At 33.5% G+C, this 20,580-nt stretch overlaps 1 protein-coding gene across 2 annotated transcripts in view; it reads right to left on the bottom strand.

The window, feature by feature from the left end:
- Positions 1-10,934: 10,934 nt before the first annotated feature.
- The window catches only part of LOC149541217 (CwfJ-like family protein / zinc finger (CCCH-type) family protein), a 229,646-nt gene continuing 220,000 nt past the window's right edge, over positions 10,935-20,580 (bottom strand). For both annotated transcript variants that reach the window (XM_089802225.1, XM_089802224.1), the window contains exons 10-12: positions 14,646-14,809; positions 11,456-11,562; positions 10,935-11,354 (exon numbers count right to left, since the gene is read on the bottom strand). In XM_089802225.1, the coding sequence (XP_089658351.1) occupies positions 14,675-14,809 (135 nt within the window). In that variant the 3' untranslated portion in view covers positions 10,935-11,354; positions 11,456-11,562; positions 14,646-14,674. The remainder of the gene's footprint in view (positions 11,355-11,455; positions 11,563-14,645; positions 14,810-20,580) is intronic.

The raw sequence follows: 20,580 nt of genomic DNA, 5'->3' as shown, positions 1-20,580 counted from the left end.
TGCAACTCTGGCCCTCCTTCTGGAATGCGTGAGGCTTCCTTTGTGATGGAGTCCCCTATTCTACTATTTTTTTTTAATGCATGGAGAGGGTCTCCTTTTAACAGGGCACGATCTCATTTTTAATTGCCACCGTGACTTTCTATTTTGTGGCTTGGCTGCTACTTCTAAGCACTTCTCAGTTATTCATTCGCCGATCCAGCCCTTTTTATCGATGGACTCTCTTGTCTTTAATTACCATTTTCTTTTTAAAATGTGAGGCTTCCACTTTGACCTGTGTGGAGAATCTTCTTAAATATGCATGGACAACACTAACGACCTCTTTTCATAAGTTGTGGGCTCTGCTCTAACATTTGGCATGGGTTCTTGTTTTAAGCCGCATGGACATCTTAATCAAAAGGGTCGTGGCTTTTGCTTTAAGCAATTTCTCGAAGAAGCTCCCCCCTGTGGCCCTTTTAATTTCTGTCGGCTTCATCATTCAAAAGATGCCTCCCCATTTATGCTTTGACACATCATTCTTAATGAAGATGCTACAATCATTATTAGACAGGTCTCTTTAACAAAATGAAATCATCATAGCCCATTTAGTTACTTTGCAAATTCTAGCATGCTTTATCAATCAGATGGAATTTAGCTCGGCCCCAAAGTGGGTCCAGCTAAAAAAAAATTCATTCTCGAACAACTAAAACTTCAGATTGATCTACCAATCATCTCAAATTGATTAGAACCAAGTTCGATCACTGAACTATTTTATCACTCATTTGCAAACTATGAATTTTTTTTCAGGAGGTCTATTGATGAGCCTTAAAAACTTACCTGAACCTTTAACCAAGTCCTGAAATTGAACACACTGATTCTCTGTTCCACATATTCCTACCTTGTCGAATCTCGTCTCATGATGAATTCCCAGTCAAAAGATATTGATTGTCAAAGTTGCCTTCTCAAATTTACCTGCAAGAAAACATGTCAGAAAACAACAAATTGGGTTCGGATTTGGCCTGGAAAACTAGGCAAACTGACACTTGGGAAGATGAAAATTGGGACATTGGTTCTCTGTCATGAGGACATTACGGATCTATGATTTGGGCTCAAGACGAATAACAGGGCGCGAATGGCGGATGGTCAAAGTAGGCTACTTGGATTTTGCAGACAGGAAACGATGACAAGATAACAATTTTTGGAAATGGAATTGACACATAAAAGTGTGCATATGGATTCGTCATGACTTACAAACTGACACACTTAAAGTATTTTCAGAGGACAATACAGGGTACAATCCATTTGACTTGACCTATCACAGATCAAGAGATATGATGTCACGAACAGGGCTACTAATCAATCTACAAATAATGACACTAGTACAAAGATAGAAATTCTATTTGGAATCACATTTGAAAACTGATCAAACGGATCCGTCATGAGCTAAAACTTGAAATATAACAAGTCTTTGATTTTTATAATGCAATGCAATAGGAATTTCAACATTTTGGTCAACTGGTCAAAAGTTATAACTCATCGAACAGGGCTTTCCAGAATTATGAACGAAGTGCATCAAAATGAAAACAGTAACTGACCAACTTTGAGGGATTCAAAACCTAGTTAAACGAATTTGAAACGACTCAAAATCTGAAACATAGGTTCTCAAGTATGGATATTAGACACTCCCAAAGTGGTGGGTCATGACACAATTCTGGGTTAAAGATATTCTGATGCAAACATAGCCTCCTATCGTTGTTTAACAGTTAAGGTAAAATGCAGATTTTGACATTGGTTCAAAATAGGACTTCACCAAATAACTCGGAATGACAATTTAACTTTATGAAACACTTAGACAGGCTAAATGGAAGGTGTTAGAAACATTGAACACCTCTTGGGCCTCAAAGGTAGAGCCAAGTACACAAGCATTTATGGAGCTTGATTTCTCAAAATTTGAAATTGTGACTAAAAATGAACCATGTAATTTTTAGTTCCAACAGTGTGGTCACGTCTTTTGTGTTTTGGATGTAGCCCTGTGGTCATTTATAGTTTGTAGAATAAATAACATTTCATTTATTTTCTCTGCAATGTAAAGAAGGATTGAATAAATGGTCATGCAGCTATTTGTTGATCTTTCTCTCTTTATTATGATTCGTAAATCTAGCAACCACATTCATTTCATTTTTATGAATGAATGTTAGAAAACCTTTGTGTCTTCAGGTTAAAGATACATGTTATTTAATTCATTGAAAATCTTTCTATGAGGGAGTTGTACCTCTCAATTCAGACGAGAGTTATCAATCAATGATAACTTGTCCAACTGTTACTAGCTTTTTGTTCTTCCATTCAGGAATTTGGAGTCATATTTTGTAATTCTTTTCATAGGAAAAATCTATTTACTAACACCATGGAAGGTGTTAACTTCTTCAACACCAGTTGTTGATATTCATAATGCATGCCGAAATTTGTGACGACACATGCGTTGTATATGTTTGTCGGCCTACCCTTGTTTTGCAATAGGCATGGCCATTGAAAGAGCAATAGTTACCCCTTCTACCACAAGTTTCAACAGAATAACTTCGACAACTAGTCGTCAAAATACTGACGGCAAGATGTCGAAAAAAGGCACCGAATGTACTAGTGTGGAATGGCAATAAAGATAATATCTATAGTTCTACCACCAACTTCAATAGGAAATGAATTAGATACATGGGAAGGATACAGTAAGTCATTGTAGTATTGGATCATGACATCAAATCTATCGTAGAAATCATGTTGCAATAATTTATTATAAATACAGTACTATCACATTCACCATGCCGACAACATGATTAGCTTCAAAATCATTTTCATTATAGTCAACTCTTTGAGAGAAAGACTAAGGCAGGGTAATATTGATGGTATTAGTTCAATGAGATTGCAAAGGATTGGTAAAAATTTGCCAGTTTTAGTAAGGAGATGCAATTGAGTTGTTTTCATGGTTATTATCACCTTCAATGGATTTAACATTAGAATCAATAAGCTCTTGAATAATAGTTTTCAAACAAAAACATTTTTCAGCATCATGACTAGGTTGACAATTCAACATTGACGAAAAGATTTACGATCAAATTATTTGGATTGAGTTTTCGATATGTCCATAGGTTTGATTAGAGAAAGAATTAAAACGTTAGCACTAATTAATCTCAACGTCACATTATATAAATATTCAAAAAAGTTGAGTACAATTACAAGCATTTTTTAAGATAGATAACAAAGGAGTCACGCCTTTGGATACTTCTGCCAGTTGTTCACCAATATTGTTTGATGAATTATTGATTTTGATGAAAGTTTTCACTTTCCATTTTTTTCAAATTTTTATATGTGGCATCAATCTTATCAATAGGAGTCATTAGAGTGGTGCTCTCAAACCAATTCACTTGAATTTGATAATTATGAAGCATTGCACATAATTGAATAAAAGAGGAGAATTTAGATAGCAGAATCTTATTTCTAGTATTTTTTGTAAATTAGCAATGAAAATGTGTTGCACATCAATATCAAGCATAACAAATTCTTAAATCTACCAATAAAATCAATCACTTTTTCTCTAGCAACCTTTTTATAATGCATTAAATTAGTCAAAGAGGTTTTAGGAGCAATGTTGTTTTAAAACTATTGAATGAAAGCATTGGAAAGCTTTTGGAAGGAATCAATGGAATAAGGAGGCAAAGAACAATACCTTTGCAAGGCTTTGTCATGAAAGGTTCTAGTGAACAACTTTTCCAAGAACCTATTGTTGTGAGAGAAATCACTACGCACAAGGTTTGAAATTTTTTAACATGAGTAAGAGAACCATCCTTGTCGTTATAAGTTTCAAGATGAGGAATCTCCATATATTATGGGATACCAATAGAAATGATATCCAAAGAAAAGGACTAGCAATATCACAAGTGGGAATGTTAAACTTGTCAAGTCATATTAGCAATATGTTTTATGTTAAAACAACATCCTAAAATGACAATAATAGAAAAACATGTGATCATATACAACAAAACAAAAACATAATCAACATTTTTTTTTAAAATTATAAAATACCTTAGAAAAATTCAAATAAGAAATTTAAAAAAATTAGAAAGATAAAATAACAATGATATATCTCAACTCTTTTAGATACATATTTTATAATATTAATCCTATACTTATTTTGCTTCAATAAAATAATGTTTGTTCATTATTAATTCTAAAAAAGAAATAGAATAAGTTTTAAAAACATAAAATAATACTAATATGTCAACTCTATTTTTTATGAATAGACCATTCTTTTAGATTATTATTAAAAATAAAATAAAATAAAATAAAAGACAAAATCACTACACGAGTTATAGAAGACAGAATTAGAAGTGGACTCTCGAAGAGATCGACCGTCCTCTATTTTATCTTCTCTACATTCTATTTAAACTAGCAATTACAACTTTAAAGAACATTTGGACAATCACCAAGATACTTCAGCAGAGATGATTCTACTACAAAAACTAGTCTAATCTTATTCCATACAGATGCAAAAGAAGCCCCAATTAAAGCCTACAAAACCAGTCTGCAGCACTTTGCCCAACTTTTTCCTCCATTTGCAGGAGACTCCATGGGAAAGCTTTGCTCCTTGGTTTTTCAAAATTAAGGCTAAAACTTTGGTGGTTTTGATTTGATTCGGGCTAACATGTCAACAGATAAGTGACCTTCCAGCGGGCAGGGCAGGAGCCAATGAAGATTAGAAGGAAATCAGAGGTTGAAGGAGACTTCAACAACACAAAAGAGTGTTCCTTTGAAGGAGAAATTAGTGAAGAAAGCCAGAGGCTGAAAAATCTGATGCAATAATAAGCCGATATAGTATGTGAGAAGCTCAACAACAACAACAATTATCAACTATGCAAATGAAGAACTACAGCCTCCTCCCTGATCATTTGAGAAAGGAAAACCAGAAAGTGCCCTGCAAGAATTGGTTGACATTCCATTATGAAAGACAATATGTGGGTTACAGAATGTTTTTCTGTGCATGACATTATTTGTTCACAGACTGGCTGCTAAGTGTTACACAAGCCACAATACAACATTAACTAGAGCAAGAAAGCCTCGTCCAATGACTCCTTGTAACGTATGTAGCGTGTGGGCCCATGAACATCCAATTAAAATGGAAGAAAATAAATGGTTCAGATAAATGCTATCATCTTGCATTGTCTGTAATGAAATAAGAATCGTTGATTGGAAAATGAACTGAGACATCTCAGTATAGGTATGCCTTCGACGTCAATATATGTATATTTAAAGTATCTATCTGTAAATGTAAGGATCGTTGATAGAGATAAACTATTATATCAGACTTTAAAAGTTCCATATTAACTTACTTGTATCTCAGACTGAAGGTGTTGACTGAATGTTGTGGATCTTTAACTTTGAACATCAATAGAGGATTGATGTGCTTGTCTGTATTTACCTGTAGGGAGAGCAATCTTTGGGACTGTATATGTTGTGTATTGATATATTATTACAATGACTACTCAATACCACTTATGTATAAGAATGGAGAGTCATGTCCCCATAGAGACATGACTCTACATGGGGTCATGCCCCTATGTGGGCATAACTAACCATTAGTTTGTACCATAACAAATGTGATATGTAAACTTTGCAATTGGCGACAGATTAGATAATTACAAGGCCCCCAATAACAATAACCTTTACAAGGACAAGAGCCCGATAATGATGAATTCATTTTATAACATGAAAAGAGAGTTCATATAAAACATGAATTCAAGTACTTAATATTACTTCAACTGATGCGATACATCAACAATCCCTCTTAGCAAGGGAGAAGTAATAAACTCTTTAATAGATGCCAGAATATAGAATATTTGTATATAACACATTATCTGACTTTAACACTCTAAAATAGAGACTTGTCAAATAATTTCAATCACCATGTTATGACCACTATCATAACATATATTATGATCTCTAATTGTCCAAAACAATATCTAGAGTAATCATAATGCATTCATTATCAATGACTTCCATATATTATGATCTCTAATTGTCCAAAACAATATCTAGAGTAATCATAATGCATTTGTTATCAATAACTTCTGACATATCCGAAACAAAATTGTCATGATAATAGGCCTATCATTTGCAAGATCGTCACTTTACAAAGATTACCTTCTGAATATATATGTCAATGAAAGATCGTCACCTTTCATTACATATCTGATCCAACTAAACAACCATAGAAGCATAAACACATTTAAATTTAAATTCAAATTCAATATTCAACATTACAATTTAATCATACCAAGTTTTCCTCTGAAGTATTCCAACTTCACTTTAGCAAGAGGCTTGGTAAAAACACATGTTGTTTGATCATTAGTACTAATGTAATCTAGTTTGATAACGCCTCAATCTACCATATCTCTAATGTAATGATAAGGAATTTCAATATGCTTAGGCCAAAAGTGAAAAATTGGATTAGCTTAAAGCTTGATACAACTCTGATTATCGCAATGAATGACAGTGAGCTTCAAAGGCTTCTTAAACAAAACAACTAGTAGCTTGCGTAACCATATAACTTCTCTAGCTCCCAAGGAAGAGGCTATATATTTTGCTTCAGTAGAGCTTAATGCAAGTAAGGATTGTTTTCTGCTAAAGCAAGAAATCATCCCAAATCCAAGACTAAAGCATCATCCAGAAGTGCTTGTATGTTCAGTAGAGCTACCTACTCAATCAAAATCTAAATATCCATGAAGATTGATTTTGACTCGATCATATCTGATTCCCATGCCAATAGTATCTCTTAGATATCATAAGATATATTTGGCTATCATTATATGTATCTTTTTAGGTGCACACATGAATTGACTTAAGGTATTGGTGGCATAACGTATATCAGGACAAGTATTCACCAAATACATTAAAGATCCAATAATCTGCCTATAGTGAGTAGGATTCGTAGATTCAAATTTAATCATACCATCCTTCAACTTATGTAGGTTAACTTCCATAGGAGTAGTAGCTAGTTTACAATCCATAATTTCAAATTTTGTCAAAATATCAAATAGTATATTTTCCCTGATTTAGAAAAATGTAGTTCCCCTTTTTCCAGAATTCTAGTCCTAAGAAGTAGTGGAGAAGACCTAGATCTTTCATATCAAACTCTGTTGTTAGTTCTTGTTTACACTTCTTTATAAGATGTTCTTCACCTGTTATCAACAAGTCATCAACATATAACACAAGAATAATCATGTCATCATCATCTATTTTCAAGAATAAGTTACGATCAACTTCATTCTAAGAATACCCTAACTTTGTTAGAAAGCTATCTATTCTTTCATACCATGCTCTAGGACCCTGTTTAAGACCATATAGTGCTTTCTTTAACTTACACACGTGAGATTTTCTATCATGAGTGAAGAACCTTTTTGGTTGCTCACTATAAACTTCTTCAATTTCACCATTTAAAAATGTTGTTTTAACATCCATTTGATGAACTTTCCATCCTTTAGATGTTGCAATTGCCAAGATAGTCCTAACAGATGTATATCTAGCAACTAGGGAAAATGTTTCTTCATAGTGGGTAACTTCTTTCCATGAGAAACCGCATGCTACAAATCTGGCTTTGTATTTTTCAATGTTGTCGTCAGGTGCATGTTTGATTTTGTAAAGCCACTTAGAAGAAACAAATTATTATTTTTTAGGTCTAAGTACAACATCCCATACATCATTTTTTAGTATACAATTATATTCTTCAAGCATTGTTTATGTCCAAGGTTTGTTTGATAAGGCTTCTTCAATGTTTGAAAGTTCTATTTTGATAAGTTCAATTAATAATGCCACATAACATGATTGATTTCTTGTTCTCTTACTTTTTCTAATTACTTCAACAAGTTCATCATGATTCTCTTCTATCATTTGCCTAGCCCAAAGTGGCCTCTTTTTATTGTTAACATTTTCAAAATCCTCGGAATTTGAAATAGTAGGTGAATAAGGTTCAGTATCATTCTCCCTCTCATTTTCTACTGGGTGATCTTCATCTATTTTAGTGACAGGTTTTGTATATGATTCATCACTATTCTTAGAAAGATTGAAGGCAATATCTTCTTCAAATTTAACATCTCTACTTATCTCAATTATTCTTTGACCTGAAACATAGATCTTGTAGCCTTTGGTTGTTTCATTGTATCCAATGAGTATTCCCTTCTTTCCAGATGATTCTAGTTTTGTTCTTTTCTCTTTAGGAATATGAATATAAACAAGACACCCAAATATTCTTAGGTGAGTTAGATCTAGTTTGATACCAGTAAATACTTCTTCAAGAGTGGTGTTTTCTAATGTTGAGTGGGGACATCTATTTTGAATGTAAACTGCAATATTAGATGCTTCGGTCCAAAAGAAGTATGAAGATTTTGGTCATGCATTATTGTTTTGGCTAATTCAATTATTGATCTATTTTTACACTCTACAACTCCATTCTGTTGAAGATTATATGGTAAAACTCCCTCTTAATCCCAACAATAATGCAAAAATCTTTGAAAATTTCAGACATATTCACCTCCATTGTTTGATCTTAGAATTTTTATTTTATGGCCTTATTGGTTTTCAACTAGAGCTTTGAATTCTTTGAACCTCGATCATACTTAATTGATTTATTTTGTTTGAGGAAGTAGATCCAAGTTCTTCTAGAATAGTCATCAATAAAAAATACATAATAGAGGCACCCATTTAGGAAAGGTATAAACATAGGACCAAATAGGTCAGTGTGAATAAGTTCAAGTATATATTTTGATTTATCAATGCTTTTAGGAAAGGGCTTCTTAGTGTTTTTCTCTAGGGTATATCCTTTGCAAATCCCTAAGTAGTCAGTTTTGAGACTAGGTAAACCTTTTACAATTTTCCCTATTGATGACAATGCACAAAAATGAAGGTGGCCTAGTCTCCTATGCCAAATTTTGATAGAATTTGAAGTTTCATGACTTAGGGCTAAATTTTGTTGATTACAAAGTTTATATAGACTTCTATCTCTAAATCCAATAGATATAGCTTTCTTGATATTAGAGTTCTTTGACCAAGATAGAACTTTGTCCTCTGGAAAGGTCATTCTGAATCCTTGATCAACAAGACTAGAGATACAGACCAAATTTCTTTTTATTCCAAGTATGTATAAAACATTTTTAAGCTGGAGAGTAATACTTGCATTTAGGTGAATTGAGTAGGACCCAACACCTTTGATTGGATGAGTAGAATTATCTCCAATGGTTACTTCTTTTGAGAAGTATTCTATGAAGCTTTCAAATTTGTCTCTAAAACTTGTCATATGTCAAGATGCTCCACTATCTATAATCCAAATGTTTTTGTTTGAGTAATTCACTTGAAAGAGCTAGTTAAAATGCAAGTTTTTCTTCTTTTTCTTCTTTGACCTCTACTAAAGTTGCTTGAATTCTTTTTTGTTCAGGGCAAAAGTTGTGAGTGTAATTTTGTCACATTTTAAGCATTTGACTTTTGACCAATCTCATTTCTTATATGCTTTGTTAGACTCCTTATTACATTTGAATTTTCCTTTCGTCTTTAAATTAACACGAAGAGCTTGAATGTCTCCCTCTTGAAACTAATGTTGATTCTTCTTAAGCGCATTCATTCTTGAGTAATCCAAATTTAGGAAGCTCAAGTCGAGAGCTTAGACCTCGAATGAAGGTTTTCCAAGATAGTGGAAGTCCTCTTAAAGCTATCATATTAAGTTCTTTGTCATGAGCTTGACTTTTGCAAGTTGGTCTTTTAACTCAAAGATTCTTAGAAAATAGGACGTAATTGTCTCCCCATTATTCATTTTTATGTATAGGAGATCTTGCTTTAAAGTTAGCAGTCTACTAGTATTATTGATTTCAAAAGTGTTCTTAATAGTGGAGAACATATCAAATGCAATTTTAAGATTCGGTATAGAAGGGAGACTGATCCTTCACAGAGTCTAATAATTTTCATGGCCTTGTTGTTATGTCTTTTCCATGTCGTCTCATCTGGATCATTTTCAAGAATAGATTTGTTTGATTCTACGTACTCTTCTAATTCCATTTCTCTTAGTACTATCATGACTCGAATTTTCCATAATGAAAATTTTGATGCTCCCTCAAATCTATCCTCTAGTCTTACGTGATTAACCATTTTGATTTAGAGAATAAAATTTTAATATTGAAATCTAAGATTTTGGTGTTAATTCTAAATAATATAATTTCTTATCAGGATGGCTCTGATACCATGTAAATGTAAGGATCTCTAATAGAGATAAACTATTATATCAAACTGTAAAAATTCAGATTAACTTACTTGTATCTTAGGCTGAAGGTGTTGATTGAATGTTGCAGATCTTTAACTTTGAACAACAATGAAGGATTGATGTGCTTGTCTTTATTTACCTTCAGGGAGAGCAATCTCCGGGACTGTATATGTCGTGTATTGATATAGTATCCCAATGACCACTCGGTACCACTTACGTATAAGAATGGAGAGTCATGTCCTTGTAGAGACATGAATCCACGTGGGGTCATGCCCCTACATGGGCATAACTAACCATTAGTTTGCACCATAACAAATGTGATATGTAAACTTTGCAATCGGTGGCAGATTATATAATTTCAAGGCCCTTGATAATGATGAATTCATTTTATAACAATTCAATATATATATACACCAGTAAAACAGAGTTCATATAAAACATGAATTCAAGTACTTAATATTACTTCAACTAATGCTATACATCAACACTATCCTTATAATTATCATATTTCAAAAAAAAAAAAAAAAATTCATTATTGAACTCCTCATTGTAGAACGCACCAAATGTGTGTACTTTTGGACCTCAAGTGTCAAGAGAATTATAAATATAATGAAAACACGAGCATTATAAACTTTATCTTCAGATTGACAATAGATTATAGTAACACTGATCAGAAAAAACACATATTATTCATCAGGACAGAAAATATCAATTACTCCATACATCACAACATCTTAATTGACTGGCTAACGGAGCAGCCTTATATAATTGTGCTAGTGAATTTGATTGTTGAACCATCACAAAAGTTTAATATTATATTTTTTTCATCTACATGTTAAGATCTAAGACAATTGATGATGGTGAAATATAAAAAGGTCTACCAAATCAATAACAAGAGATCCCAGTTTGGTGTATGATATCATCTTCAGAGAAGCCTATAAAGAAGATTGTTTCCCTGTTTATCTTGAATTTCCACCTCTTTATAATTTGAAAAATTTACCAAGGTCCTTTTGGAGAAGCCCAGAAGAAGATTGTTTTTCCATAAATTTACATATTATGCGTGTTTCGACCTCCACCTCTTCAGATTCTGAAATTTGACCAACATTGAAATCAAGCCTTCATAATCCTTTCAAGATCAAGGTATTACAATATATTTTTTAAATTAGAAAATAGCTTTTCTCCACTCACTTTGCAAGTGTGCTATTGATCTTTGCATTATTGTGTCAAGTAGCTTCATTTTGAATCTTTGTTCACCTTGGCTCCAACTTTGCTAATAGTACACCCTAAAAGGCTTTCTGCAAGTAAAATATTAAATTAAATAGCATGACACTTAAATGGCTCACTATTGAATTGCCATGACAGCAAATCTCTTTTAGCTTTTTCTTAATAAGAGTGCAAGGCAAATAAAATAGGATGCAAGCCCATGTATTTAAAATATTTTTCCAGATTAACATGTGTCAATCTATGGCTGTTAAAAACTGATAAAAGCTTGCAAATGCCTACGGACAACATTTCCCAATGGATACGACTGGCAAACTGGAAAAACAAACAGATAACAAGCAATTTTATTCCTGTTTAGGATTAGATTTTAGATTCTCACAAATCAGTGGTATGTACATTAACTGATTTTGCTCCATTTAGACTAGGGAAGTTCACATTGCATATATATTACAAAATTTAATCGTCACCTGTGGCTCTTCTTTAGCCCCATGGTTCACAATGCCCAATTACTATCCAAAATTTCGGCTGATCATAGATAATGGAGGTGGTGGTTGGTGGGTATTTGATATCTCAAGTGGATAACATTGTAACAATATATAGCGCACCTTACCCATTCAAGGGCAAATAGAGAAAAGAAGACGTTGGAAGGAGTTGAGCTGGGAAAGGTTAAGAGGGGAGGTGAAACTAAATTTTGATGGAGCAGGTTATGTCTTACGTGATAAGAAAGGTGATTTGACATTGGAGGTTCTATTTTCCAGGGAGTGAACCAACAACTTTGTGGGATAATAAGAAATGATGGCTGGATTGAAAAACACTTTTAAGGGAGACAAGAAAGAAGTGGATTTACAAGGAGATACAGCCAATATTAATGTAGTCAAGAACTGTCAATTTTCTAATTGAAAATTGAAGGTGATCTTAGAATTAGTATTAGTTACAGTCAAAATTTGATTATTTTAAGATCTTGCATTATTATACAAACCAAAGTGGTGGACCTTATGACTTATCGAGGGGTAACAATGAAAGTTTTTTTTTTTTAATGAAAAGTAGAGAGATTAGCAATGGGGATGAATTGACCACAATATTAGAAATGGATTAGCCACCTTAGGCAATTTTAATATGATATATCAGATTTTCCTTTATTATGTACTAGGGTTTGGCTTCCAAGCCAAAGGATTATGAAGGATATATGCAACTTGTTTCTAAAGGCAACCCTGGAGCTGGGTAAAATCTGGATATGTGTCACAGTAATAAAAGTGATTTGTGCTGGAGGTTCTATTTTCCTACAGGAGCAAGCCAACAACATTGCAAAGTGCTGGAAGTAAAGGGGATTCACAGATGATGTCAATGTGTTTGAGAAAGAACAATCTCCTTATTGGAAATTCAAGGTAACCTTAAGACAAGTATTTGTGTGGCAATTGAAATTTCAGTCTTTTCAATCTCTCATTGCTAGCTACTGCAAAACAAATTGGACTTTATGGCCAGTCCAGGGGTAATACCAAAAAATATATCTTTAATAGAAAGTAGGGAGATTAAATATTGGGATAATTGACCTCAATAATAAAAAATGGTTTAGCCACCTTGGGTATTTTTAATATGATGTATTGACATTATGATGGAGTAGAGTTTGCTATATAAGAGGAGATTACTAAGAATGTATGCAGTCGCATTCTAAAAAATCCTGTAGGAGTTTCCACAGGTACTTTGATTTTTATGTTTAGTGCTTTCATCCTAAGTTATAGTATTGGGAGTGGTGAGCTTTTAGAATGTGCACCTGGCCGTATTGGGTTGGCTCTAGCTGTAGTTACATGGCTGTTGAGGCTGTGCTCTGTGGATCTTCTCTCAATGGCAACGGGCAGGCTGTTCAGGGACCAATTCACACAAGGCCTGGTCACAAACAACTGTTTAAAGTGAATCTTAGTTGTAAGCAAGGTTTCATCTTGAGATTGGTGGAGGCTTGTTTAGGTAAGGAAGTTTTGGAAGATAATGGCTATTTTAGATCAAGGGGGATTATCCTAGAGGAATTTAAGCAGTAATGGAAACCATTTTCTGTGGACATGGCAATCATGGAGAGTATAATAAAGTCTAACAGGATGTGGGGAATGATGTTGAGAAGGAAAACAAGATGTTTGCAAGAGAAGTCCACTATGTGTCACCGAAATGGAGGTATTATCTCACAGGTGATATGTTGGAGGTGTCTACTACGCAATTGCAGGGTGTCCATGAATTGCTACTCAACAACAAAATACTTGGAATTCTGCAGAACTCACACATGGGCATGAGGCCCATGGTAGCCTCATCTTCAATAAATAAAATTTTGGGATTCACCAATGGGTTCACAATGCAGACTCTTGGTGAATGAATAGCTGACTAGGGCAGTGAGAAGAACAGAGGTGATTAAAGGGGCCAAGATTCATGCTGTGATGACAATGGCCGGTGTGTTTCTTTGAGGGATTTGAATTTGTAGTACTTTCTAAGTTGCCAAGTTTCTGCCAAGTATTTGCGAAGCTGAACATTCTGGACTTGCCAAGTACAAGTCTATGAGTTATAATTTGGTGATGGCTGTTTGTATCTTGGAGTGCAGATTTATCTATGTTTGTATTTTGTCTTGTTTGTAAGACTTTTCTTGACAGGGTGTTTATGGTTTGGGGAAAAGTAATTGTATTAGTTTTTATGCTATTTAGAGTCCTTGCCTCTATTAGTTTTACATGTGCTTCTGGTTTGTAATTTAAGCAGGAGACATATATTATTCTGCTAAGTAGTTCTTGTTTATGTGTATTTGGAGGTTGGACATTTCCTGATGTTGCTTTCATGGGTTTTGCCACACACACACACACACACATAATATTGATTACAAATAGATACTTTAATTCATCATCAGCACACAGCAGACAGAAACAGATAGAATAGGGCTTTCCTTGTGAAAACTTCCTTAACAATCATGGAATTATTATTAAAGGTCAATTTTTCTAAACAGGAGCAATCACAAAGTAATGATCTAAAGGAAAAAAAATTAATCAAAAAAAATCCATAACTAAAGTAAAAGTGGCAAACAAGCAGATCTCAAAACTTATAATTTTGTTGTAATAATGAATTTCACTAGAAATATTAGCAAAGGCCGACTCCATGATGATGCAAAACTCATAACTGGATAGCTTACAGGATCTTAAAGCAACCAATTGTTAGTGGTCATGTTGAAATCATTGGATCAAATGATTCAAAACGGTTTTTGAAGTCCTCTGCCATTGATGTTTCCTCTTCCTTGCTTAGTTTGCAATTCTTCCAGTCACTTCTATCTTTTTTCCCTAACAAGGTGGCAAGAACCTGCAATAAGTAAAACATATTAATCCAATAATCAAATAAGATAACTAAAGGTTCAAAGAACCTAAGCAGAAGTAATGAAACAGGCCAGTCTGAATTTTTTTTAAATACTGTCAATTCCAAATAAAATAGATTGTGTTCCCAGACTTACCTTATGAATAAATAATATTGAAATTATCAAGAAAAATGAATAAATTTAGTTTTCTGATGCAGAGTACCCAGTGAAAGCAATGATTGACACTCACACCCACAATCCTCCTCGCAACAACCACCCTCCAATAAGATCAACACACCCTAATATGTCTTGGGGTATTTCACAGTCTCCTAACATTTCTCTTAATTAACTTTGATGACAACAAACAACTTCTCCATCTTGATACAACTTCCCACATCAATTGTCCTTAAGCATCCCACTATGCCTAATAAGCTTAACCCTAGGTAAAAGGGCATCCTGATTCCAACCTCCAAGGAAATGAGTTAGACTACTCCAACTATCCTATCTTGGCATAAGAACATCTTCTTGACTCATCACTAATGTCCAATGAGCCTGAGCCAAGTGTCAAGGGTATAATGCAACAATTATGCCTAGTTTCCTACTAGTCCTCCCTGTTAGATTGTCATTGATATCACAATACACAGAATAGTTGTGCAGTATAAACAATACATGGAATAATTCTGCAGTAAATTCTAATTCCCTGGATCTCTCTTATGCTATCCATTTAAAAGTCCGAATGATATGATGTATAGGATTAGATTGAAAGGGTGGAATTATGATAGAATAGTATAGTTCTCATATCCACTATTTTCAGATCTTTCACCATTTAGATAATCACATAGAAATAATAATCATAATTGGAAACAAGGTAAGTATATCACAATCTTTGTATCATTAATCTCTGGTTCAATCCCTATATGGATAACTCAAGGAAATTTAATCCTTTTCGGAATCTATCTCGCTAAATCCAATACTGTTTTTAAATTTTATGACTAATCTTAGGATTGGAATATAATCTCCCTTGTTGTGAATAGGATTCTCAGAAAACTTTTAACAATAAGAAGAAAAGCTATTGTCTATTCTGGGGTTGAGTGGCTATCTGATTTTAATCTCCATTTGGATATTTAGTAAAATATATTCTAAGTATGGATTTCGAGAAACTCAAACTTAGCTTTACATTTAGAATTGCAGAGGATGTAATGAAGTAATTGGAAAATATTTGTGTGTTATTAACAGTGATCAACAGATCAATTTATACAAGAGACTGAAAGTTGTTTCCTTAAGAAACAATCGTAAATAATAGAAAAATTCTATTCTAGAAACAGAAAGCTAAATATTAGAAACATTCTAATATTTACAAAAGATTACAATAGATAACCATTAGATACTAAACAGAGATAATAGAAACTATCTATTATCATAATACCCTCCCTTAATGGTTAATATATCCAAAGCATGAAGCTATCAAAACACGTAAAAGGTAGATTTTGTCTGCTCAAGGTGCTCCGCATTGTTCGCTGTGGGTTGCGAACTAGATTGCTTAGATAGGGCAACTAAGCACTTCTGACATTCAACCTTCATGTGCCCAACCTTGAAGCAATAGTTGCATTGAATGTTTTTCTTCTAGGAGCCTTCAGAGTCTGGAGCAGAGGATGTTAGCTGAGAAGACTATTGATGGTACTTTGGATAATGCTCCAAAACTTTGTAGATGAGCATAATGCTCCAAAACAAACCACAAAAAGCCATGATTTTCAAGGTGAAAAATCAATCAAAACCCAACACGATTTTTGTGGTGAAAAATCAATCAAAACCCAAAATGATTTTGAGGTGAAAAAACAATCAAAACCCAACATGATTTTTGAGGTGAAAAATCAATCAAAAACCAACATGACAGCTTCGTTTCTAAATCCAACAAATAATTTTGAGGAAAAAATTACAAACCCACAAAGGAATCCGACACAATTTTGCGAATTATAGAATCAGAAAATTTTAAAGGAAAATTTTTAGAAACCCATAAGAAAAAAAAATCAAGGAAAAAATATAAAAACCCATTAGAAATTTTTTAAAGGAAAAAAATTATGAAAACCCACTAAAAGTTTTAAGGGAGGCAAAACACAAGACTTTGCATGATAAAGCAGCACGTGCAAACAACATGCAAGTACATGCAACCCTCAAAAAGTAGAGACCCAAAAAATTTGAAGGGTGACCCAAAAGAGAGCTCGAAAAAACAAAAAAGAATATGTTGTCACTTTCTAGAGCGGTTGGCTTGAAAATTGGGGCACCCAGAAAAACAAACAACCCAATTGAGATCTCAAAAAACCCACCAAGAATTTTGAATCAGAAAATATATCCAAACCCAAAATTAGGGTTTTGAACAAAAACAGCCCTGCTGCAAAAAAAATCACAAAAAATGGCAAATATGTGCAGAAAAAAATATGGATCTGGACAGAAATGGGTTGCAGAAACCGAACCAGAAGTCGGTGAATTATGATCTCTTAGAACATAAACCTTAGTCAAATTAAAGAGAGAGTTGGAAGCAAATATGCATGTAAATAATTTCGGAAAAAAAGGCAGATAATTTCAACCAAGAAATTATAATTATTTTTGAAAAAATTTACAGTATTGGCTTTGATACCATATTACGAAGTAACTAGAAAATATTTGCTTGTTATTAACAGCAATCAAGAGATCAAAGAGACTAAACGATGTTTCCTTAAGAAACAATCATAAAGAATAGAAACATTCTAATATTTACAAAAGATTACAATAGATAACCATTAGATGTTGAACAGAGATGATAGAAACTATCAATTATCGTAATAGAGGATACATATATTTAGAACCTTCCCTTTTTAATATATATTACTTTCTTATGATAGTTTCTAAATTTTACATTTTTATTCTTTCTATTCGATAATTTGTTATCTTCATATCATGAATACAGTTTAAATTTGAATTAAAAGATAGGCTAAAGGAGTATCTATTCTAAAAAAATCTTTTAAATACAGGGCAGTCTTGAAAAGATAAGAATACCCAACCTTTTTTATAAAGGATGCTAATCATTTGGAAAAGTTTGAAGTTTTATTCAGTGTAGCAGCAAGTTAATGAAGTGACTGGAGCACAACGGGAAAGTCTATGGTCACGAGTTTCTCAAGTTCTCTAGAAAATATCCTATTGCAGTTTCAGATTGTAGATGAAACTTAAAGAGCATTTACTATAAGAAACCCTTCCCCTATACCTCAAACACAAAAGGGTCAGATCTAAATTCTCTCTTAAACCAAAAATTTGTAAGTGGCAAGTTAATAAATAGTATATCACTGGGGTATGCCCCTTTTAAGGATGTAATTTGTATGGGACCATTGTCCCAAGCAAGACTGGAGCTTTTCTTCTCCATTCTTTCCTACCAATGCCCGCTGGAACAGAGAATGTTGTAAAATTGTTCTATTTTAAATAAAATTTACATGGCCTCGGCCTTTTACCAATCAAAAAGGAAAAACAATCACAGCAACCTGTCCAACACTTGAATATCTACAAACCAAAGTTTTCTAAAGGCATTTAACAAAAAGACCTGCATCTGTATTTTTGTGATCTAGTGTGACCTTTTTTTGTGTTTGTGGGTGCCCGATTTGCAAAAAACCCTCACATGTCCAAAAGCAAAAACAGAGCATTTATAGGGGCAAAATAAAAAATTAAAAAAAATCTTACACGATTTTCATTGTGTCTATCATGCCAAGGCTTTTGAATTTTTCATGTTTTTAAAAAAATACCCGATTTTTCTTTGCTATCTTTTATCTGCAATTTTCAACTGTGAAAAGTCTACCATTTTCACGATTTACTCTGCAAAATGTCACATTTCTACTACTACCTGGCATCTTCTACATCTGATGCCCAAATAACACTTTTCAGCTAGTATGTGATTTTTTAGTTTGAGTCTTCCAAAATTGTAGTGCATGATTTTTTAGTTTTGAGTTTATTCCAGATTGCAATTTCTTAGTATATAATTTTTACCCAACTAGATTTTTTTGCAAATTAAGGGTTGTATTGGAGTCCCAAGTGTAGAGGAAGACGTTGCGACTTAGGGGACCTTGTGAGATGTATAACTAGATCTAAAAAGTTTAAAAACCCTATTCCATGGTAAACCCAAGACCCAAATATCAGATTTTGTGCTCGCTTTTTGTTTGATTTTTTAATTTTATCATCAAAAAATCATTTTTTGGGATCTATAATTCGTAAAATTAATTAGACTCAAGATTTAATGTTAGGTGTTCCTCGTTTTAGGGTTTTTTAATCCTTTTTTTTAAAAATGATACTTTGTAAGCTTCATTTTCAAGGTTTGTCTATTTTGGGAATCCTACTCTTCTACAAATGTTTGGAGGGTTTGGCAGATGTTCTCGCTATGTGTCTCTAGCTATGTCGAGGGGCAACTTTGTTATCCAACATCAAGCTTGACATTTTGTGATAACTTTTGGTCACAGATTTTGCACATTCTGGTAGGTTTAGTGGCAAACTCATCTAGACAAAGTCTGGCTACTCTTGGTCATTGAGATTCTGTAGATCCAAGGAGGGTCTCAGCAACAGCAAAATGTTCTAAAGAATTTATGACAACGCATGTACAATCTTCTATAGGGTAGTTAATAGCATGACCATTAAGGGAGGGTTTTAGACTTTTTATAGTACCTAAGATTCTTGCTATTTTTAGCTTGTTATTTAGAATATTAGTTTAGTCATCATTTAGTGAATTGTATTAATCTAATTCTATTTTTAGACACCGTCTTTATTTAGACAACTTTGCTTTTTGTAAAAGCTTTTTATTGTGTCTATAAACTCTATATATTCAATGTATTGGTAATACAAATTGATTCAGTTTTTTAGAATTTCAACTCTATTATCTTATTAAGAAGAGTCCTACTACAAATCCTAATTGGTATTACAAAACTTGATTGGTAGTCTCCATATAAATGTCAAGGAGGACCAATAGAAATCATTGTCAACTGAAGGATTTCTTTTACATTGGAGAATTTCATCAACCTCTCTAATATGGGATGGCTTATGCGGTGATGTCAAGGTTCTAATATAGGATGATGAGATTTTACAAGCTTGATGAAGGAGCTTTGATTTGAGAAAGTCTGAAACAAAATGCAGAAAAAGATGCCCACCAAGGCCAAGCCAGCTCCAAAACTTTATAACATCCATCCAACTGGTTTTTCTGACCTTGTTTAGGAGTGAGCAAAAATATTGAATCTAAAATGTTGCAGAAATGCCATTATTGCTAGGTGACTAATTTAAGCAACCATTTGCAAAAGTTCATATGACAACCACTAAGCATAGACACCTCTAATTTTCCTTCTCTGGCTTACCAGTTAAAGCTTTGATTGTTAATGTTGCCACCCGTGGAATATAGGGAGTTAGTGGACAGCCTTCTTCAAGAGGCGAGCAAACGTCAATTGCTCTCTCTCCTTCAGCATTTTTCCATGGCTTAAATACAAGACCTTTTGTTAGTTCAAACAACGATTGGGGTTCTCGTGTCATTCGCATACTGTCTCTAAGGTTTGAGTTGCAGGAATTGTTACCAACATTTGGGGTTTTGAGCCATAGAAACTTTGTGAGGTTTGACATTAAGACCATTTAAGACTAAAAACATAGGAAGTTGATTAAAAGAAGCATGAAAATTCCAGAGATATGGTGGCCATGAAATGGTCTGTCATAAATTGCCAACAATAAAGATCATTTGGCTGATACAAAATAAAGCACAGAATGGGCAACTAGTGAGCATAATTAC

The sequence above is a fragment of the Cupressus sempervirens genome, chromosome 9 (assembly GCF_028749045.1).
Source record: "Cupressus sempervirens isolate cs-2001-9-10 chromosome 9, ASM2874904v1, whole genome shotgun sequence".
NCBI classification, from domain to species: domain Eukaryota; kingdom Viridiplantae; phylum Streptophyta; class Pinopsida; order Cupressales; family Cupressaceae; genus Cupressus; species Cupressus sempervirens.
Note: the sequence above shows the minus strand (reverse complement) of the source record. Positions and strands in the feature narration are given on the sequence as shown.